At 38.4% G+C, this 24,404-nt stretch overlaps 1 protein-coding gene across 2 annotated transcripts in view; it reads left to right on the forward strand.

Annotated features, from left to right (window-relative positions):
• The window catches only part of LOC124787763 (probable ATP-dependent RNA helicase DDX17), a 65,267-nt gene that overhangs the window by 18,785 nt on the left and 22,078 nt on the right, over positions 1 to 24,404 (forward strand). For both annotated transcript variants that reach the window (XM_047254644.1, XM_047254643.1), the window contains exons 6-7: positions 5,437 to 5,616; positions 16,237 to 16,409. In XM_047254644.1, the coding sequence (XP_047110600.1) occupies positions 5,437 to 5,616; positions 16,237 to 16,409 (353 nt within the window). The remainder of the gene's footprint in view (positions 1 to 5,436; positions 5,617 to 16,236; positions 16,410 to 24,404) is intronic.

A 24,404-nucleotide genomic window follows, 5' to 3' on the forward strand; every position in this document is an offset into this window, starting at 1 on the left:
TGTTATTGTTTCTTCTGTATGTCTTCACATCACTTCGTACTAACTCACTGAGGTTGAAATGGCAGTGACATGCTGGCAGCCTTATTGCAATATGATGCTGCACCTTGGCTATTTCGTCTACTATGATGCTGTGTTCAGTATCACTAAATGATTTGGAACATCGTCCATTACCATTGTTATAGGGATGTGAAACTGTTTTAAAAGGTTCATCAACCACTCAGCAAATCATGTTTAATCCTTGTCTTAACGGTAATCAATTATTTTTTTATTAAAAAGTTAAAAGTACACAATTAATGCTTCAACTATGGTAGTGTAATTGGGCCCTGCAGAAAATGGACTGCTGAAACAGTCTGCTGGGAAAGACATTCCCTCAAATGGACTGCTGTCACAGTGCAGCCAATTCTGTGTGTTTACAGTTTTAGTAAGCTTATGTTATTGTGGAAGCAGCATTCTTGGTGCTATCTAGTGGGCTTTCTGAACATTTTTGTACAGCAACATACTGCCACTAGAAATTAATGCCCTTAACTTAGCAGTATGGCACATGCTAAGGATTTTGGGCATGTGGTGTGCAGTGCAGTGCAAGCAGTGGTACATTTGTTGTCGATATACATAATCTGTAGTGCCCGCTTTCTTGGCTGTAGATGTGTTATTTTTTAGTAAGATTTTATTTTGAAAATGAGCAAACTGTTTCTCAGCTGAGGAAGCTTTGAAACTGCTATTATTTTGAAGTTGTCAGTGAAATTGAATGTGACAATGATTCGTTAACATGACCATGCTTGGGCACAATGATCAGTCTGTCAGTACGCAGCCAAGACAGTCAAGTACTGCCTGTTCGGGTGGCCCAACCGGGGAGCCAAGCATCCTGTTGTTGCAGGGTTAATCAAGCTGCTCTTCCTGTTGGGTGATAACTGCTTCTTGAGTGTCACCCAGCCAGCATTTACTGACGGCTCCCCTAGCATTAACCCACATTTTGTGTAGCAATATTATCAAATCTTGTGTAAAAAATATGTTTAAAGTCATCGAAATATGTGCCTTTTCTAACTGGACTTAGTGTCTGTATAGCTCTTTGTAATGGAAACTCATACCTTTTAGTGACTTTCTTTCCACCCTTGAAAAGTTGGACTTAGTATTACAATAGTAGCAACTTTGCTACAGTAGGTCGTTCTTTCCTGCTGGCAACTGCATCAATTTGGAAAGAAACTGTTGGTGACAGGAGGAGGCTGCTTTTTCTTCTTTTCAGAAGTTGCTATAAATATATTAGCTGATACAGACACTTTAGAATTCACTACGGCTCACATCTGTGTCTTTCAGCTTTTGAAGTAACACTCCCTTACTTACCATTGTTCTTGCAGTAATTCAATGTTGTTGAACTGATTCCAAGAGTATTTTATGTACATTCTACTACTTTATTGGCAGGAACTGATGGCTGACTGAATATTTGCACATTCTTTCTCTTGCTCGTAAAATTCAGAGTTTACAAGTGACTCACGTCCCTGTCTGTTTAACAGCACACCTTTGTCGCAAAAGATTGTCACTAGGCAGACAGAACTACCGTATTTACTCGAATCTAAGCCGTACTTTTTTTCCTGTTTTTGTAAACCAAAAAACCGCCTGCGGCTTAGAATCGTGTGCAAAGTAAGCGGAAGTTCTGAAATATGTTGGTAGGTGCCGCCACAACTAACTTCTGCCGTCGAATATATGTAGCGCTACACAGGCGTGCTTTGCAGGCACAAAGGTAAATTCTGGTGCCAAAACCTCTGCGTCAGTAAATAAATTTTAAAAAAGGTGGAAGACGAGCTTTTGTTCTCCGCCCAGAATTTCGACCACTGCATTTTCATACATTATTCAATGAAGTAAATACAAATTCCGTATTGTTCATCTTCGAATGTAGCAGCTTTTCAATGTACTACGAAAATCCGACTGGCTAGACTGTTTGCAATGTTTGTCAATATACGTTCTGAATTTTTTCCTACCTGTGAGAAGAGATGGTTGCTAATGGGAACTTTCATGAATTGTGAATCACATACAGTATTCTCTTCACCATAAGAATAATACCAATATAAATATTTTGCCATGTATTCTTTCGTGTTTGCTGCTATCTCATTTAAATCCTGTCTGCCTAATAAACTACGAAACTAGAGTGAGACAACAGCAAACGCGGAAGAATACACATATCATGTCATGTTTATATTCGTATTATTCTTATGCCTAATAGTGATACAGTCAGAAATGAAGCACGGCAATTGAGTAGATTTTTAAACCTAAGATTACTCTAATTTCTGTGCAGAAAGTAATGTACTAAAGAGGCGCCTGCAAAGATTTTCAACAGAGAAAAATTTTCGCTAAGTTCTCGTTCAGAACATCGTCTATCATACGTAGTTTATTATTTGGTTCTTGTTGATCATTATCAAAGAAAGCAGCAGTGTAAATAACAACAAATAGCAGTCTCTTGCCATTTTTCCGCTAATGAGACTATTCCTCTCTTTTTTTTAAATTGTAAGCGGCGACCGCGCACACCAAAGCAAGCCATGCCGCGAGCGACGACAGGTCGTGAACACACATTACCAGAATGCGACAAACAATGCATGACACAGTACAGTAATACATTTTCAGCTTAGAGTGACGTAAACACCTATAACAAAGAGAATGGCACTTATTAGATCAAAGAAAAATAAGCAATCAATTCAAACCAGACGAAGCACGTGAAAAACGAAGGGTAGCCATATAAAAACGGACGGAGCGCCTGACGCATAGCAATGGCTACTTGGTAAAGCTTAACTGCTAAGCTTAGGACTCGAACCAAACTACTGTATCTGTATCGTCATTCATTCGACCTAAATTGTGTCTCATATCACAGTGGACTAACTTTGTTTCGATTTGGAGGTGCGGCCTAAAACTTTTCGCTCCCCTTGAATTTAGAGTCTCAAATTTGAGGTGCGGCTTAGATTCGGGAAAATTTTTTTCTTTGATTTAGAGTCTCATTTTTCAGGTGCGGCTTAGATTCGAGTGCGGCTTAGATTCGAGTAAATACGGTATTTTCTGCTGGCATTTTCCATTTATCGGAATTTTCTAAATCGCAGTATTAAGCAAGCAAACGGCAGAAACCAACAATGATGAATTTTGTGTTCACACAAAACAAAGCTGGCAACGCAGGAACTGAGACGACATGGTCAGAAATGGCTATTGTGCTGGCATTGCTTCGCACCCCACACCTAGCGCCATGTACTTGTTCTTCACTTGTCAAACTGTTACACTACTAACTTGAAAAACATGTTTCGAGCGCAAGGTTTCAGTGGCATGGGTATAGTAACACTTTCACTTTCAATCATTTTACTGTGATGGTGAGGTGTCACAACCTATTGAACAGCATCAGTCTGTATTATCGCCAGCCAAAAGCAAGATAGCAGGTTCAAGTTGCAGTCTGTTGGGAAGGTTCCTAAGCTTTCAGATTTGCTACTGAAATGTTGACCTCTTTGAAGACTTAAACATCAACAGGAACAGCCATATATCCTCAGCACATGTAGCAAATGGAATATATTTTCTTAAATTATTGTAACATGTTATTTGCCTTCTCCCAACGTTGCATATCAAAGTCTGATTCTAAGCCTGGTTTATGTAATTTGTACTGTTATTCATCTGCCGTGCTCCTGTTATGATGACGTGCTCAGTATTTTAGGTAACAAAAGAGATGCATTGAAAAGATTTTAATTCTTGCCAAAATTGTTGTGTAAAGTACGTTTGTCTTTCACAGTAGGTGGTAGTTTCTATTTTATAATCGTTATTTTATAATAATGAGTCATTATTTTATAATGCTCACCTCATTGTAATGTGAGTTAACGAAACTTTTATGGACAGAAGTCTATATTAGTTTCGTATTTATTTATAATTACTGAATTCGCCTGAATTGAATTGGGCCATCTTAAGAAAAAAACTAGTTGTAGACACAAATCAGTTCAGTGGTGAGCATTTTGTATCTGAAAGTGACGTAATTCATCTGAAATGGGACGTAAATAAACATGGGTAATTAAGGCTGTTTCACTCATTACATTGTTAAACACAACCACTTGTACTCGGATCGTAGGTGACACATTTTTTGTGATCCGCTTTTGTGTGTGTGTGTGTGTGTGTGTGTGTGTGTGTGTGTGTGTGTGTGTGTGGGCGTGTGGGCGCGCGCACCATATAGATGAGACGGTGAGTCGCAGATAGGCACAACTAAAGGACTGCTATACATTTAAGCTTTGGGCCAAAAGGCCTTTTTTTAAAGTAGAAAAAGAGACACATTTGCGCGCGCGAAAGTGGATCACAAAAAAATGTGTGACCTAAGATCTGAGTACAAGTGGTTGTGTTTTACAATGTAATGAGTGAAACAGTCTGTGCGCGTCCTTGGCCTGAGTTTATTTTAATGTTTCCAAGTTCTTAGTGTCCTTATGGAAACAATATAAGGGGGGCAATGACTGAGGTGGAAAGTGATATAAACATAAATAATAATAATAATAATATTCATTACCCCTCGTGGCAGTCTGCGTCCATCATTCTCTCATTCTCCACTATCTCTCTCACTTTTTCTCTCTTCCCATGATTGCTGTTGTGACCTATTGAGTATCATGTGCCTTCAATGAAGTTGTTAATTTCATTTTTTCTGACTCCTTCCATGGCTGTTGTATTGGGGGCAAGTTTCAGAAAAGAAAGAAGTGGTAATTTGGGAATAGCATTTGATAGGAATGTTGTTTGTAGTACGATGGTACTGATACACGAAATTAGCTCATGCAGACAAGTCATGTTACATTGCTTGCCACTACAGGCAAATTCATGTATGGAGGGACAGCTATTGGTGCTAATCAGTGTGGTGGAGGTAGTGGGTATAGGCACTACAATTATAAAATGGATTTATTGTTACTCACCATATAAGAGAGTTGTTGAGTCACCCCATAAGCTGCACTAAATCTTCCCCACCCCTACTCTGCTATACCTGCCTTTCACCACCCCAGCTTCCTCCTTCCCCCACCACCCACAGACTGCCTCTCCCATCAGGCACAGCTGCTGTGAAGTTCGGCCTCAGATGCCAGACAAGGGTGTGTGTGTGTGTGTGTGTGTGTGTGTGTGTGTGTGTGTGTGTGTGTGTTAATTGTCCTTACGCAAATGTGTCTCTTTTTTTCTACTTTAAAAGAAGGCCTTTTGGCCCAAAGCTTAAATGTATAGCAGTCCTTTAGTTGTGCCTATCTGCGACTCACCGTCTCATCTATATGGCGAGTAGCAATCTCTTCTTTCCATAATTTTCGTTAATCCATCTTGGATTTCCCATTTTTCCCTTTTGGTTCTTATTTTATATGATGAATTGTTGGGGAATTCTTAATAGAGGTAGAGGTGAAATTTTCCATAACATTTAACAATTTTCTTTCCAGATTCTTATTTTGTGTTTGAATTGTGTTGTTTCAGGCAAGAGATTTGGAGCGAGGTGTAGAAATTGTCATTGCAACACCTGGACGCTTAATCGACTTCCTTGAAAGTGGGAAAACAAACCTAAAGAGGTGCACATATCTAGTTTTGGATGAAGCTGATAGAATGCTTGACATGGGATTTGAACCACAGATTCGCAAAATTGTTGAACAGATACGGGTAAGAATACGTAGTTACATTTGTAGCATTGCCACAGATAGCTGTAGCTTGCGACATACTGAAAAAGTTGAGAATTAAGTTTGTCTCCTTCACACATTTTGGTGAAATAACACTTCATATATTGTGGAACATCAGTAGGTATGGACACTGTCATTGAGATTGTTAGATGGTTTGGAAGTCCCCTTCCTTCACAAATAAAAAGGTAACAGTGAAGTTATGAAAATAACTTCCCAAGCATTTACTGGAAATTAGTATGTGAAAACAGTATCAGAGCCAAAGAATGTATTGTAAATTGCATCTGTGGTCTAATGCAAGAACAATTAGTGTCGAAACAAAACAAAACTTATTTCAGTTTGTGAATGCTCTGGGAAATCTGGGGGGGAAAACCAGATATGTTTTAGATTCATGGGAATTTTTTCATTGTTTTATTTTTCAGTTAAATTTTTGTAATTTGTGATCATAAAAACTGATACTTCAACAAAGAAATTTATTTTAACTTGCTATTGCAGGATAATACTGCAGCAATAAAACATAAAAGAAACAATAATACCAAAATAAAACTTTAGTTTCAAGAAAATGGGCTAGTTACAACAACAAATCACAGCGCGCATGCAAGTGTCTCTAGACAGTTAAATGTGTCAAAGGCCTTAGGGCAAAGACAAACAGCAAACTGTTTTTGATGAGCATGATGTCACATCTATATACAATTGTAGGTTTGCTCGAGCAGTTGCCAGTGTGCTCATCTGCATGTGCAGAGCAGAAATCTCATACGGGCAGTCTTCTGCTTCTGGCTGCTTGAAGTGTGGCTGTTAGCTGGATTAGCAGTAGCAGCGAGCAGCGAGATGCTAACAGGAAAATTTTTCTGGCATGCCCAAGCTGCCACATTGCACGTTGTGCATGTGCAGAGCAGTCAAGTGACGAGTAGTCTGCACGTGAGGCATGTTCACATTCGTGATGTTGCTGTTTTGTCTTTGTTTATAGCTCTCGCATCAAATAAAACAAAATAGATATCAGGGACTGGGTGCTATCAAGTGAATAAAAATACATTGTCATAATTATAGAAGACTAAAATATATTATTAGTTTATTTTCTGATTTTATTTCCAAGTTATTAGCAATTGAGCATTAATTGACTTGGAGAACAATGAAGTTATTTTCATCAGTTTGCTGAAAAAATTTGGCTTTCATTAACCTTTCCCACAGAGGCATTGAATATATTTACAACAATGTTTCATTCCTCACTACTAGTTAATTTCAGTTGTTTGTAAAGTGCTTGTTTTAATCTTGATGGCATGTGTGGCATTATGCCATAATAAAGAACCAAAGATAAGATAATACAGCACTGGTATGCCAAGAAAATTGGCAATCCGAAAACCTCACTGAAAAATATTAATACTCAGTGTTAGCCTCTCGGTATGAATCTGGAAATAAAACTGTGCACTTTAAGCCAAATTATGCATTTTAGTACAGTTTACGAAATTCTGATGTTCTTGGAGTTCTCTCGGATGTCCTGTTTCTTTTACAACATAATGTAACATCTCTTAATGCTATACATGTATCAGCATATGTAAATGTTTACTTGAGGATAACTAAGCAGGAAAATTTGGTCAGTAATACTGAATAAAATATTTTGTTTCCAGTATATTGACAGCTTTAGCAGAATTTTACAAGTCTGCCTTCCGTGAAAAACAATGTTTTTCAATAACAAGGAATGTTCTAGCACTTGTCAGGTATCTCCTATAGGACTGACTTTATTTCTTAATTGTGTTGTTTACGTCTTAAATTTACAGAATGCCATTCCTTGCTAAATTATCGACTGACAACACATGATGTTTTATCATTGCAACTCCTCACATGGCTTCGTATTTATTCATGGAGTAGAACATGAACTGTAAAAACTTACTGTTTTTAGGTGTGGTGTACACAAACTACTGTTTAAATAAAAGAAAATCTTTGTTAAAGTCACCATGTAGCAAAATATTGGGGTACTTTGTGTTGCAGAGCCTAGCTTTGAAATAAATATTATGTCAAGGACTAATTTCTCATTTTGCATTCCTTATCTGGATAGGATATAATAAAACAATTGCCCTAAGTACCATAACCCCATATTTCCCCTCTGAACAACATGTCACAGTGCTGAACATGTTCACGTATTGTTTGTATTTTAAGTTATCTCATTGTGATTTTTAGCTCGGAGTAGTCTATGAACCCCTGACTTGTTAAATATTCTTTTTATTTGTAGAGTAATGTAATTTTCTAAAAATCAAGTCTTTGCAACTTAGATCTTTTAAGGCTTTTATTGAGTGTTTGAATATGACACATTAGGTAAGTATCTTCTTTCAGGAGACCTTCTGTGTAACAGATAACAAGTTTCCTTCCCCCCCCCCCCCCACACACACACACACACACACACACACACACACACACACACACACACATATATATACATTATTGATATAAACCTCCAACTCATTTGTATTACTTGACAGCATGTCTAGGAAGAAGACTCTTTGCTGCCCTCAAATAGGTTTTGGGAAAGTGTTGTGAAGTGGTTTGAGAAGTGTTAATTTCAAAGTAAATTTATTTTTATGCAAGATGAATTATGTGATTTGTGAGAATGGGTGATTATTTCTTAGATCATGAAGCATATGACTCTCATTCAAGACTTAATACTTTGAGGACCGGCCACTTATGCCCTTATTTAATGTATATTAATTTAAGCCATCAGCTTTTCCTGTTTGTGTGTTTGCACTGCTTAATAGTGATGTTGCAATTGGCTGACCACATCATGTGTCCTATGCTCTGAATATCTGCTGTCATTGGTTGGTGAGATCATGTGATGTGATCTATAATCGCACAGCACAATCTAGACTTCAGCAGATGCTCTGCTGTATTTGGTGAAATTCTTATATACTTCCTTGATAAGAAAATATGCAGTGTACATGTTGTCACTTGTCAAAATACCTTTCCAAAATGCATTATTTTTTTGTGGGGTTTGTTTTAAATTGATGGGAAGCTCTAAGACAGTGTGTAAAACCTTTACTGTTCAAAGGCTTGGTAGTATTTACAGCTCCAAGGGAAAAAGTGTATTTTCACCTGGGAAATGCGCGTTTTTAACCAAGAAACCTGGGGATTTTTTTTCTTGTTTGTGTATATTCCCTGTATTTGTGGGAATCAAGCATTGAAATTTAGAGATGTTCAAATGCTATTAATACTTCGGTCTGCAATTTCATATTTCCCACTAATAAATTTGATCACAAATGCTATTATTTGTGCTATTAAAAGTTCTTAAGCAGTTTTCTTAAGACCTTCAGACATTGGTTGTTTTTGTACTGAAATAGTTTCAGTATCTTTTAGACATTGGTTATTTGTATGACAGTTGTTACAAAGTATGCACTTTTTTAGAAAGCGGGTTTCAGAGCTGATATTTGTTTAATTGCTGATATTTTATCAGCAATAATGCAAGTATTGGCTTTGAAACCCTGCATTGTAGAAAATGCCTTATTTTGTAATTAATAAATGTATCTACCCTCATCCGTAATAAAAAAAGTCAAACTATTATATGGATTTGCCAGTTTGTGTATCAAGGTGTTCTTAGTGCTTGTACTTTTCCTGATAATTTTTTCGTGCCATTAAAGACTCATTTGCATTGTCCATCAAACCAAGGAGCATTGTTATCACTGTGAAAGGGCAAGCCTCTTCAGCAAATTTCACTGATGGAAGCTTCTTGGGTTATGTTCAGAATAACTGACATTGTGAAGCAACATTTCACAACTTTTGTAATCAATTCAACTATGCATCTATTCTCCAGCAGTAACATCATTTGGATCATTGAGTACCTCTGGGAGGGCATGATTGACATTGGAATTAAGTGGCCATCTAGCTGTTGCCAATCTGGTGCAACATGTCCACATTACCCATGCAAACACTGCTGTTGAAGGTGTTCTTGCCAAATTTTTGCTTATGAAGGATCCTGTGCGATACAGAAATGAGAAGTTGTCGTCCTTGATGTTAACAATTGCTTACCATTATTTCCACTGCTTCCTGGATTGTTATTTTGGGACAGTAATGATCTGAACAAATTAAATTTGCGTATTAAAGCAGATCAACTGAAATAGCACACGAAATATACACACTCATGTACCATTAACACTAAACATTTAACAAATACAGAACACAAATGAAGATAGCAAGAACTTGGGACGAGTGTGCAAGAATAGTGCTAGTTGATATCTGTATTCACAAGGAAATTCTCACATTATAACTTTTTAGAAAAATGCAAAAGAAAAAAAAAACAAAGAGAATTAATCTATCATTGATGCCAAACAAGAGTGCCTCTAGTGGCTGGTGCACAAACTCTTGATGGCTTTGAAATGTGGACAAACAGTAGTCAACACTCTTTGTGGCTACGTCAGCTGCATAGCGGGAACAACAGTGTCGTTCAAAAACCTTGCGGAAGAGTGCACTCAATGTCCAGAGCGTGTTCTTCATTTGGGTAAAGTCTGCTTTGGATAGTTGTACCTGAGACTAAGGTTGGTTGTTGCGGCCCAAGTTTAGGTGGCAGTTGTGGAAACACAGATTTCACTCTGTCAGTTAAGGCTATATGGGTCTAAAGCATATGAAAGGGACAGACAGCAGCACCAGCAGTATGGACTACACACGACCAGTATTCTGCTGCTGACTTGTACAGTCTCTTACCGAAGCTTGTGATTTGTCCACATGAAATACCTTTGGGAGAAGAGTATTATGAACAGTCTCGTAGATTGTCTTACAGGAATCTGCAACTGAGTCTGGAGATTACTAAAACATTACTTAGCTGATAACTGAAGATGATTTCCTTTGAGTTATTTTTGTTCACTAACAGTGTGTTTTGTACACCTGTATTGTAATGAGGTGGACGTACATGTCTTTTTTGCTACTGTGTTTTTTTATGGCATATTTTTATTATTAGTTGATTATGTTTAATTAGTCTACATATGGTTGAACCTCCTTATCTTGGCAGAACCCTGTTGTTTACCAGTAGCAGGCTGTTTATGCTGATGGGAGGTAAAGTAAATCTGAGAGAACTTTGATCATCCAGTGTCTGTTTTGTCTAGATTCTGAGATCTCTGTTCTCAACATAATGAGTGACATTTAAGTAAGTTTTTCCCTTGGTTCAGTATCTTAAAAGCATGTAGATTGAAGAAAAGTTACGAAACTCCCTTAGTGCTCTCAGTTTGTGTTACTGATATTGGTGGTAGGACGGGCAGCTTTGAACTGCTACTCGAGAGCTTTTTATGGGGGGAGGGGGCAGGCTTGTGTTAATTAATCAGGATGGTGACACCTGTAAAATAGAAATTCTCAAGGAAATTGATTTTACTGTCAGGGAATTCTGAGACACTAAGAGACTTTAACTGTTAATTATACGAGGAAATGTACTGTCGTTGTATTAAATGTTACGTAGATTCTGCTTTGGATGTAGTGCTGCGGAGTCAAATAAGGAAAGGTTGAGAAGTGTGAGGCATGTTGCTTGATCGCAGAACCCGTTGGTGGTTCCTCTCTCACTGGTGCCAGCCGGTGTGGCTAGGCATGGATGTGTGTGATGTCCTTAGGTTAGTTAGGTTTAAGTAGTTCTAAGTTCTAGGGGACTGATGACCTCAAATGTTAAGTCCCATAGTGCTCGGAGCCATTTGAACCATTTTTTTCTCTCACTGGCTAGAGTTGAGACTAAACAAATAGAAACACAAGGAAAATGTGCCCTGTTAACTCAGTAAGCTGTCTTCAGTTGAAGCTTTGTGCGAGTGCAGTATACGCCAACAAAGATAAGATAGAAATGCTGTGGAGAATGTCAGGTAGCAGAACATTAATTGCAGTAGTGTCATATTTAGAATACTGATACATGTATTAAAATTCTGTAGTGCTTTTTAATGATAAATTGTGTACAGGAGAGGCAGTCTACAATTAAAAACCTATCATATGCTGTAGACTGTTAAGTGAAATACCAGTTTGTGTCTATGGCTCCCTGGGTACTTGCACTGCGTGCTAATAAGTGAGTCAGTTTTGTTTTACATTTTTAATATCATGTAAAGACTCACTGCCCTTCATTTCTTCATAACAAATTGTTACAAACAAGACCATTATGGTGGTAAGTATCCCCCCTGGTACTAAACAGAATTTGCTTGATGCATTTCTTATTTTGCTTCTGGTTAGTGGTTTATTTGAGATGGTCAAGGTGAAGGGGTCACCCTGGACATTTCGAAAACTGCCCCCTGTACTCTGCAGAGGTTTGTATCCCTTCACAAGATCTACTCTGCAGTTACCTGACATTCCAGGTATACATAACAGGATCTTTGCCACGTCATCTTTAATAGAGTTCATCATATTGTTGAAATAGTAACTTACTGCTGTGAACACACACTTGTATCTTTTGCTGTAAGAGTTGGCAGCCTAGTTCAAAGGTGCAGTCCAATACATTTCATTGTATCCTTCACTTCTGTCTGAAGTACTTGAGGTTTTTTTCAACAGTCTGCTAGTTTAATCATTAAACATTCCTTTTCCATGATAAAGAATGCATCTTCAAACGGTTTTCTTGGAATAGATATAAAAATTTTATGTGCCAGTGTTATGAACATTATTTGATAAGCAGTAAAAAAGCAAGAAAAAAATGTTTGTTTTGTAAACAAGTCACCTTAATTCTCAAACAACGGAAATTTCAGGAGAGAATACAACAATATTATGAAAATGATAGTTGCTACTCACCATATGATCCGGGGAAAACCCGGGAATTTTTTCATCCGGGAAAAACTCTGGAATTTTTTAGCATTCCAGGAACTTCATTGTTTAGCTAAATTTTTGTGATTTTTGACTGGTAAGAACCAATACTCTAACGAAGGATATTACTGTATCCCACTATTGCAGAATAATACTACAGCAACAAAACATGAACGAGAAAAAAACTAAAATGCAACTTAAGTTGCAAAGGAAATGCGCCGTATAGAACAACAAAACACAGTGCTCATACAAGTGTCGGCCAGCAGCAAAGTGTGTCAAAGGCTTTAGGCTGGGCTCTGAGCACTATGGGACTTAACATCTGGGGTCATCGGTCCCCTAGAACTTAAGCCTAACTAAACTAAGGACATCACACACATCCATGTCCAAGGCAGGATTCGAACCTGCGACCGTAGCTGTCACACGGGTCCAGACTGTAGAGCCTAGAACCAGTCGGCCACCTCGGCCGGCCAAAGGCTTTAGGAAGACTATGCAATGCTTCAAACAACAATTTGCCTCGGATGACCGTGACGTGACAACTGTTCAAATTAGATTCATTTGAGCAGTGGCGGGCGGGCTCTTGCGCATGCACAGTTGAGTCGCGTATGAGTAGTACCTTCTTTCGCTTTTGGTTACAGAAGTATGGCTGGGCGCCACTACTTAATATTGCCCCTGGTTTGGAAATATAGTAAATCTGGCGCTGATCCCCAGAACAGAGTTGTAGTGGGGAGATGGATTGTCTCCACATGACCTGTGTTTACGTTCAGTGATTCTGTTGTTTCCTCTTAGTTTATTGCTCTCACGTTAAATTATAACAAACGGATTTTTGCGGCCGGGAGTTATCAAATGAATCAAAATACGTTCGCATAATTACGGAAGGCTAAAATAAGTTATTGGTTTTAGATTTTATTTCCACCTTCCTGACAGTCAAACATTAATCGCCTTGCAGAACAGTGAAGTTATTTTCGTCGGTTTGCAAAAGAGATTTGGCTTTCATTAATCTTTTCTGTTTTATTTGAAACAAAGTGTTTAATTTCACACTATTGACTAATTTCAACTGTTCGCTGAATTTCAAGTGCACGTATGGCATTATGCCATAATAAAGAAGAAAACATAATAAACTACTGGCACTCCAAGAAAATTTACATACGATTCTGGACATATGAATGTGCATTTTAAGCCGACTTATGCATTTTAGCATGGTTCACGAAATTAGGATACTCTGGAAGTATCCTCTGATGTCTTGTTTCTTTTATGACATAATGTAAGATCTTTTAATGTTTCACACGTACGAACATATGGGCTTCCTGCGTCATCGTAGCTGCGTAAGCACGGTGACTCCTATTATGTGGAGCTCTCCCCCAACTGCTGAAACGAACCTATTTCTAACAGGTCGCAGGAAAATACTGCAAATGGAAAATACTGCAAATGGTGGTTTGAAAAGCGTTACATTCAAACCCAATTTCCTGTTACGCAAGATGAACTATTTGCGAGAATGTACGATGAATTACTTAAATCACAAAATGTTTGACTCTCATTTAAAAATAAGCTCTTTGAGGACGACCATTCAGAAGAATTTTGAGCCCAGAACATCAAACATTTAAGTCGTTATTAAAAATTTTACTGGCACATTTATGTGATGTATCTTAAAATGTAACGGGCGCAAAAAAGATCAACATCATATGTAGAAGCTTAGCTTCTCTTCCAGCTTGTTAATCTTAGAGACCAATATTATATGTGAATTCTATGTATATTAATTTAAACCATTAACTTTTCTCATTTGTGTGTTCGCGCTACTTAAGAGTGATCTTGCTATTGGCTTACTACATCAAGTGTCCGTGCTGTCATCTGCTGGTGAGATCACGTGACAATGTTCTATGACTGGCTTACAAAAGCGCCTCACAATCTCGATTTCAATGCTTCGGAAAGTGACATGCGGTGTTTGGTGGAATTCAAATTTATACCTTCGTAATATGGAAATATGCAGCGTACATGTTGCTGCACATCAAGGGTCTTTCAAAACGTCGGTGTATAAAAACGTAAACATTCAAAGAATTGATGAGTTTTACAGTGCCGAGGAAGAGTATACTGTCACTTAACACGGAAAAAGTGTATTTTTAACTGGGAAATACAGGATTTTTTTTCCTTGTCTACATATACACCCTGCATATAGCAGAGATGCTGAGCTGCTTACAGGCACAACAAAGGGACTGGCAGAAAGTTAGCTATTGGCCAACAACGAAGGCCTTTGTCAAAAATAGAACACACACACACACACACACACACACACACACACACACACACACGAACACACACACACACACACACACACACAAACACAAAACTGCAGTGTGTGGCCTTAATTCTAGACAGCCTCCTTTCAGGGATATATACTTGATCCAGTGACCCTCCAGGTTTTTCATCCCATTGAAAAAATAGTTTCTTTCTAACACTGCAAAATGCTTGTTTACTGCAACTATCACTTAATTTGATGACAATTTCTTCCCAGGAACCAAAGTTTAAAGTTAGGGGAGAGGAAGAGGTCACCCGGAAGTAAGCCTGGTGAAAAGGGGTGACACACAGCTTCTTCGCAGCCAATTATCTGTGTAGGATATTATGCACTTGTGCAGTTGAGATGCTGACAATCTCAGCAATGTCATGAATTTTCATTCTGCAGTCTTTCATTAAGACGACATGGGTTTTTCAATAGTCAAATTTTTGGTGACTTCTATTGAACGGCTGGAGCATGCCCCCCCCACCCCCCTCCCGCTTGTCCGACTGTTTAAATTCATTAATAACGAAATAAATGGTTTTCAGCTCAGTTGGCTGTCAAGAATGAACTGGTGCTGTACATTGTTGAAATTCTTTATACGATCATTGGAATAATCGAGCTTATCAACCATGAAATCACAACAAAAATGTTCCATTCTTTAGTTGAAAGTTACAGACTTATGAAACCACCCTTGTACTTCTCAAAACTTTTGCGCAACAAATCATAGAAAGAACACCACATTTTGGAGATACCTTTATTTCTGCGCTTAAGCTAAAATGCATATTTTCATAAGATATAAATGCAAATTAAAAAAAAGCCAAATATGGCACTTCTGCTTTAAGAACATAAATTTATTTTTATGATTTTGTGAAATGTGTAGTGACTACCTGATATGTAATGTAGTCCTAGTGATGAAACAATGTGCCAAAATGTTCTTACGTTTTTGAAAAAGCTAAAGTGTTGTATGTGGTGGTTTTGTATTGATACTTTTTGTAGTGTAGAGATATGCACTTTAATTAGTGTATAGCACTAAACATCACTCAAAATGTGAAATTTTTTGTATGATGTGTTGTACAAAAGGGTCAGGAAATTTGACTTCGGTGGATGGAGCTTTTACTGGATGACAACTTATCAGTTACCAGTATTTGTAAGTGGCTGTCTTCATATTTATAAGACTTTTACCTGGGTTACGGTGAAAATGCCAATTTTTCTGATTTTTGTAAAAACCACTGTTTTGTTGTTTCGTACTGTTTATGCCTAAATTTCCTGTTACTAATAAGTAGAAGATTGCCAACACAAAAATGCCATAAGTGACCATTGAGGCTAGTAAAGTAAAACTTGCTCTTACATATCACAAAAAATTGGTTCAGAAATTTGGAACCTCAAACCGAAAAATTTGGAAACCTGAGCAATATTATTATGAAAATTGCCACACTCAATAATCCAATTGCGATAAATGCCCATGTGATGCTTGAATGAACATTCATGTGAAATTTGTCAATTTAGTTAAATGGAAAGCAGGTATGACAACGTTAATATAAAAAAATTGATAAATGTATTTAAAGTTTAATTTATTGCATTAATTAATGTTTATAATTGCAGCCTGATAGACAAACATTGATGTGGTCAGCAACATGGCCAAAAGATGTCAGAAATCTAGCAGAAGAATTTCTCAAAGACTACACGCAGATTAATGTTGGCTCACTCCAGTTATCAGCAAATCATAACATTCTTCAGATAATCGATGTCTGCCAAGAGTATGAAAAGGAGCAGAAGTACGTATATATAAATTTTTGTTTCTGGACTAAGTTAAATGTTCCGAATAAAGGATATCTAGTACCTAATCTTCAGAAATGGAGGTGTCATCTCTTAAACTTAAAAATGCAACAGAGTAGAGTTTAAAATTTATGAAATTCCTAATCTCTTTTAGGAGCATCCTTTCATGTGCGTAGCAGTGTTCTCACGAAGCTTTTGATTTTTGCTGTATGCTATTATCATTATTGTCCCCTGTAGTACTAAGGAGGGATGGAGATAGATAGATACGCATACTGTAAACAATGGAAATTAGGAAACCATTAAAAAGGGAGGATGGGAGTGTCAGCTCTTGTAATGATGGCTGGTGTCAAAGCCTTTGTATTGGTGGCTGGTGTCAAAGCCTTTGTATTGGTGGCTGGTGTCAAAATGTAACCTTGTTGTTGTTGTGGACTTCAGTCCTGAGACTGGTTTGATGCAGCTGTCCATGCTACTCTATCCTGTGTAAGCTTCATCATCTCCCGGTACTTACTGCAACCTACATCCTTCTGAATCTGCTTAGTGTATTCATCTCTTGGTCTCCCTGTACGATTTTTACCCTCCACGCTGCCCTCCAATGCTAAATTTGTGATCCCTTGATGCCTCAGAACATGTTCTACCAACCGGTCCCTTCTTCTTGTCAAGTTGTGCCACAAACTCCTCTTCTCCCCAATTCTATTCAATACCTCCTCATTAGTTATGTGATCTACCCATCTAATCTTCAGCATTCTTCTGTAGCACCACATTTCGAAAGCTTCTATTCTCTTCTTGTCCAAATTATTTATCGTCAACGTTTTACTTCCATACAGGGCTACACTCCATACAAATACTTTCAGAAACGACTTCCTGACACTTAAATCTATACTCAATGGTAACAAATTTCTCTTCACAAATGCTTTCCTTCCCATTGCCAGTCTACATTTTATATCCTCTCTACTTCGACCATCATCAGTTATTTTGCTCCTCAAATAGCAAAACTCCTTTAGTACTTTAAGTGTCTCATTTCCTAATCTAATTCCCTGAGCATCACCCGACTTAATTCGACTACATTCCATTATCCTCGTTTTGCTTCTGTTAATGTTCATCTTATACCCTCCTTTCAAGACACTGTCCATTCCGTTCAGCTGCTCTTCAAAGTCCTTTGCTGTCCCTAACAGAATTACAATGTCATCGGCGAACCTCAACGTAGGGTCAGTATTGCCTCACGTGTTCCAACATTTCTGCGGAATCCAAACTTATCTTTGTTGAGGTTGGCTTCTACCTGTTTTTCCATTCGTCTGTAAAGATTTCGCATTAGTATTTTGCAGGTGTGACTTATAAAACTGATAGTTCAGTAATTTTCACATCTGTCAACACCTGCTTTCTTTGGGATTGGAATTATTCTATTCTTCTTGAAGTCTGAGGGTATTTCGCCTGTCTCATACATCTTGCTCACCAGATGGTAGAGTTTTGTCAGGACTGGCTCTCCCAAGGCCGTCAGTAGTTCCAATGGAATGTTGTCTACTCCCGGGGCCTTGTTTTGACTCAGGTCTTTCAGTGCTCTGTCAAACTCTTCACGCAGTATTGGATCTCCCATTTCATCTTCATCTACCTCCTCTCCCATTTCCATACTATTGTCCTCAAGTACATCGCCCTTGTGTAGACCCTCTATATACTCCTTCCACCTTTCTGCTTTCCCTTCTTTGCTTAGAACTGTGTTTCCATCTGAGCTCTTGATATTCATACAAGTGGCTCTCCTTTCTCCAAAGGTCTCTTTAATTTTCCTGTAGGCAGTATCTATCTTACCCCTAGAGAGATAAGCCTCTACATCCTTACATTTGTCCTCTAGCCATCCCTGCTTAGCCATTTTGCACTTCCTGTCGATCGCATTTTTGAGACGTTTGTATTCCCTTTTATCTGCTTCATTTACTGCATTTTTATATTTTCTCCTTTCATCAATTAAATTCAGTATTTCTTCTGTTACCCAAGGATTTCTACTAGCCCTCGTCTTTTTACCTACTTGATCCTCTGCTGCCTTCACTACTTCATCCCTCAGCTACCCATTCTTCTTCTACTGTATTTCTTTCCCCCATTCCTGTCAATTGTTCCCTTATGCTCTCCATGAAACTCTGTACAACCTCTGGTTCTTTCAGTTTATCCAGGTCCCATCTCCTTAAATTCCCACCTTTTTGCAGTTTCTTCAGTTTTAATCTACAGTCCATAACCAATAGATTGTGGTCAGAATCCACACCTGCCCCTGGAAATGTCTTACAATTTAAAACATGGTTCCTAAATCTCTGTCTTACGATTATGTAATCTATCTGATACCTTCTAGTATCTCCAGGATTCTTCCATGTATACAATCTTCTTTTATGATTCTTGAACCAAGTGTTAGCTATGATTGAGTTGAGCTCTGTGCAAAATTCTACCAGATGGCTTCCTCTTTCATTTCTCTCCTCCAATCCATATTCACCCACTGTGTTTCCTTCTCTCCCTTTTCCTACTCTCTAATTCCAGTCACCCATGACTATTAAATTTTCGTCTCCCTTCACTACCTGAATAATTTCTTTTATCTCCTCATACATTTCATAAATTTCTTCATCATTTGCAGAGCTAGTTGGCATATAAACTTGTACTACTGTAGTAGGCGTGGGCTTCGTGTCTCTCTTGGCCATAATAATGCGTACACTATGCTGTTGGTAGTAGCTTACCTGCACTCTTTTTTTTTTTTAATTATTAAACCTACTCCTGCATTACTCCTATTTGATTTTGCGTTTATAACCGTGTATTCACCCGACCAAAAGTCTTGTTCCTCCTGCCACCGAACTTCACTAATTCCCGCTATATCCAACTTCAACCTATCAATTTCCCTTTTTAAATTTTCTAACCTACCTGCCTGATTAAAGGATCTGACATTTCACACTCCGATCCGTAGAACGCCAGTTTTCTTTCTCCTGATAACGACATCCTCTTGAGTAGTCCCCACCCGGAGATCCGAATGGGGGACTATTTTACCTCCAGAATATTTTACCCAAGAGGACGCCATCATCATTAACCATACAGTGCAGCTGCATGCCCTCGGGAAAAATTACGGCTGTATTTTACCTCCAGAATATTTTACCCAAGAGGACGCCATCATCATTAACCATACAGTGCAGCTGCATGCCCTCGGGAAAAATTACGGCTGTAGTTTCCCCTTGCTTTCAGCCGTTAGCAGTACCAGCACAGCAAGGCCGTTTTGGTCAGTCAATCGTCCAGACAGTTCCCCTTGCAACTACTGAAAAGGCTGCTGCCCCTCTTCAGGAACCACACGTTCGTCTGGCCTCTCAACAGATACCCCTCTGCTGTGGTTGCACCTACGGTACGGCCATCTGTATCGCTGAGGCACGCAAGCCTCCCCACCATGGTTCATGTGGGTAGGAAACCTTACGTTGCTGATTTTGTAATGAGCACTCTGTTACTCTTACTGCTAAGGAAATAAAGTTGAACAGCAACAAAAATGTTTAAATGTTATTCTATTACCGTATGAGTTACAATGAACGAGGAGGATAGCATAGATCCGTTTTGGATGAGTCTGTTTCGTCTGTCAGGCATCAGGTTCCCAGCAACACCTGACATTTATTTTGATAGCAGTGTTAGAGGATGGAACATTCTGTATTGCTAAAATAGATTGCTGGAGAATGAAACATATTACCATTCCACATCCATCACTCAAAAAGGATCCTAGTTGTTAAATCATTCTTGTTAAATATGAATGACCCTCGTGGGTGACTTCAACTTGCTCCACTGTCCAGGTACAGTGAAGAGATGCTTCATTATTTTGACTTGTTGATGAGGTTGATTTCCTGTAGGCAGCCCAAAATTAAATATTTAGGTATTGCATAAAAGAGAAAGGTATGCCAGTCACAGAAGTTTTTTGAGGTTTACCTCGAATTGATAGTCACAAATTTTATGCACTGTATGTCCCTTTCTTGCTATTCATGCAGTTGGCTTGTTTTATTATTTCTGTGGCCACTGTCCTTGTGCTACAGCAGTGAGATAGGTGCTACAGTTCTTTGAGGACTCGTATTAGCATATGACCATTTTAAAGTTAAGCAACAGTGCCATTGACATTAACATTGGTGTTTTGAAATAAAGATACTATAGTGGAACCTTGTGTAGGCAGCATCATTCACTTTAGAATCTCACTCACAGTGTGAAACACTCCTCTTTAAGTGAAACAGGTTATCCTGTACAAATTAATGTAAAATATGGTAATGCAGAAAAAGTACTAAGTTTTATCTTACTCTGCAACTCTTAAGCTCTTTGGTGGTCATTTCTTGACTGTGATCTTCCGCAAACTCCTCAATATTGTTTGTATCCAGTTCTAATCTTGTGCTTTTAGCCAAAGACACAATCTCATTGGCTACAGGCTCCACAGGTACTGACTAAAATAAACACCTCAGAGTCACATTCGACAAAGCACTGCGACCAAAACCTCTTCCAGACAGAAGGGAGAGTTCTCTTTGTAACCCCTTCCCATGCCTTTTCTATCATTTTGTCGTAGGCAATGATGTTGAATTGATATTTCCAAAACTGTGAGAATGAGATTGGTAGCTTCAGTCAATTCAAAGCAATACTCAATGAGTGGTTTAGTGCAGAGTTTCTTAAAATTAGAAATAATCTGGTGGCGCATAGGCTGGATTAATGGAGTGGTGTTGGGAGGCAGAAATTGGATCTTGATGAATTGAAACTCTTTAAGGAGTTTGTCTTGTAGGCCTGGAGAATTGGACGGAGTGTCGTCCATAAAAAGCAAGACCTGGAGTGTCAGATTCATTCAAGCAAGTATTTTTTCACTGAAGGGCCAAACACTTCATTGATCCACAGAAAAAAGATCATGTGTCACCCAAGCCTTGTTGTTAGAACCCCCACCCTCCCATCACATTTTACCTGCTCTTCTGGACTTCACACTTCTTGAAGGCTCATGGGGTTTCCGAATGCAAACAGCGGTTTAATTTTCAAATCACCTCTTACATTGGCACAGAATAGTAGTGTGAGGCGGTCTTTCATAGGTCTGTGATGGGGCAATGCGGTCTCCTCCGCTGTTATAAAGGTGCATTTTGGCATGTTTTTTCAGGATAGACCCATCTTGTCACAATTAAAAACCTGTTCCGGCAGATAATAGGCAGAATCTAAGAGCACTTTGAAGTTGCTGATAAAATTCTCTGCTGCCTTTGTGTTGGAGCTGGCTGCTTTGCTGCACCTCACAACGCTATGGATGCTGATATTTCTCTTAAACTTCTTGAACAATCAGCGACTTCTTCGGTCGCTAATGACACTTTTGTTGTCTTGAGGTTAGCAAAAATTGTCACATTCTCATAAACGTTGTTCTTGTTAATAGTGTCTCCTTGCAGTTGCTTTTCATTTATTGATATAGTGAACAACCTTTCGACGTCATCCAGAATTCGAAACTGTTGTTTACTCTTGTCACTTCCTTGGAAGGAAGCATCTTTCTACTTAATCTTGTCCTTGTTCATGAGGATAGTGCAAATATTTGATGTAGACCAATTGTATGTTCGTGCTAAATCAGCAACACTCAGATAATGTTTGTGCTTATCAGTGATTCTACATTTCATTTCGAAGGTAATTTTCTTTCTCTTATGGTTGTCTCTTGGGGCTGTATTTTCGGGGACTTCTCTACGAAGGTTATTAAAATTTGCACACAAAAAACACTGTGTGATCACAAGTTTAGATAAGTGTGTGCTCAAAACTGCGCTAAGATGGTAGCAGAAAGAGCACTCAACCAAAACTGAAAGACAAAGTTCATATGCTGCTGCCAACAGTGGAAGGTGTTGATGTTGTTGAATGTTTTCCCGCTGCATGCAAAGGGCTGGTGTTGTGACACTAAGTAATCATTCGTTGTGTGAAACATCAGTCGTTAAACAAGTCATTTTTTTTTTTAATCATTATGGGAGGTGCACGTTAAGCAAGGTACCACTGTATTTGCATTTTCTAGGCACACAGTTGACTGGAAATCTAGACCTACATTAATTTGAAGAAACTTACCTTTGTGTAATGGGAACCAGCATTGCAGTCACTTTCTTTGCTTCTCTCTGTGTCTGGAGGGTTCTTGCATTGGTGTTGTAATTTTGATATTCCTCCCTGACTCCTTTCTCCATAAATATTTCCACCATATGATCATACTGCCTAATCAGACTGGTATTTTACAAAGGTGCCTAAATAATTAAGGCAATTAGCTCTGGTGGGGTACCCTGTACAAATTAAATTACATATCTGTATAATGTAAATGGATAGATAGAAAAATCTACTCACCAAGTGGCAAGGGAAAACACACACACACACACACACACACACACACACACACACACACACACACACGGGTTTAAATTTTACAAACTTTCGGGAGCCTGTGGCTCCTCCTTATGGCAGAAGAGTTGAAGGGGTGAAGGAAAAGTATTGGAGAGGTTTAGGAAAAGGGGTACAGTTCAGAAAAGTCACCCAGAACCCCGGGCCAGGGGAGACATACTGGATGGGATGAAAAGTAAAGACTGAGTGTTGGGGACTGCACCGTTGTTAAATTACATGTCTAGATAGAAATGGTAATTGAATACGTAGTGAAAGAAGTAAAGATAACTTGTCAGAGATTAGTGCTGCAGGGTCATTGGTAGGTGCACAGATAAAATTGAGAACATTGTTAGCTATCTTACTGATGTAATAGTTGTATTAGCTATGCAGTATAGGTAGCAATATCCTAGTTTTACGCATTTGTAACACAAATGTTAAAGACTTAAGTCGTCTGTGAAATTATTTGTGTGGACTGTAGCCTTGGGCAGAACTAAACAGGCACTAGAAGTGGTTCAGAGAAGAAGAGAATAAAAGCTTTCTGAAAAGTTGTCGGAGAACAGTGGTGACAATTAGATGAGTAGGCAACTAATGAAGAGGCATTGAATCTAGTAGAGGAGAATACATCTTTATGGCAGAACTTGACTAAACTTAGATGGACACATCCTGAAGCACTGAGTAGTAGTAAATGTGGTGATAGAGGGATGCCAGTAGTGAGCAGGTTCAAATGGATGTAGGCTGCTGTAGAGATTTGCATGGGGCAGACAAACATGGAGAGCCACATTATGACCTTTAGCTGTATGCTGTGTAAGACCTTTACTGAGTTATTTACACTGATTCGCTGGTTTTGAAGTATGACTCCCAAACTCAAGACTGTATATCTTTCAAAACCCTTAACAACTCATTGGTGTGAGTGCTCTTTGACATAGAGGACAAATTTAGTTTTCTCAATGATCCCAAATTCTTGAGTCAACTGGTTCAACACCTGTGTTGTTAATGACTCAGCTATAAATTTACAAGGTGGATTGTTGTTATAACATTATAATTCTAGTTATCATCATCTTCTTCTTTTTCTTCCTATGTAAACATGCTATTTATCCACGTTCATTGAATAGAAATGGTATTTCTTGATAGCTACAGAGAATCCCTTACATTGCGGCGGTTGTAAAATGATACGACTGTCTATGTACTTGCCATATAAAAGGCAGTGTAATTCATTTGTATACTGCTAAAGGGGTCTTCTTCAGTGATTTGGAAAATATTTCATGGATGCCCATTGTAGCATTACTCCTTTTGCAGAAGTCTGTCAATCACCAGTATAGAGCATTGGCAGAGTCATCTTAATGCAGCTCTGCAATTACGATGATTGAAAGGTACCTTTCATTATAATCTCATCATTGTTTGCATGTAAATATTTTTTTCAGTTTTTAGGCTCTACGGCATTTTTGCGAGTGTTATTGAATTTCACAAGTTCTGTGATTTTTCTCTGGTGAGGTGAAATTATAATAATTACCAAACATCTGTTACAATGTTTTTTGCTAGTCCTTTAATGTTATATTAAGTTATCGAAAAGGTTAGACTATCTTACAGGATAAATAAATGGTCACATAAGGAGTTGGACAATCATTTTATTGATAGTAATCCAGTTAATATTTTGC

The sequence above is a fragment of the Schistocerca piceifrons genome, chromosome 3, assembly GCF_021461385.2.
Source record: "Schistocerca piceifrons isolate TAMUIC-IGC-003096 chromosome 3, iqSchPice1.1, whole genome shotgun sequence".
Classification (NCBI taxonomy): Eukaryota; Metazoa; Arthropoda; class Insecta; order Orthoptera; family Acrididae; genus Schistocerca; species Schistocerca piceifrons.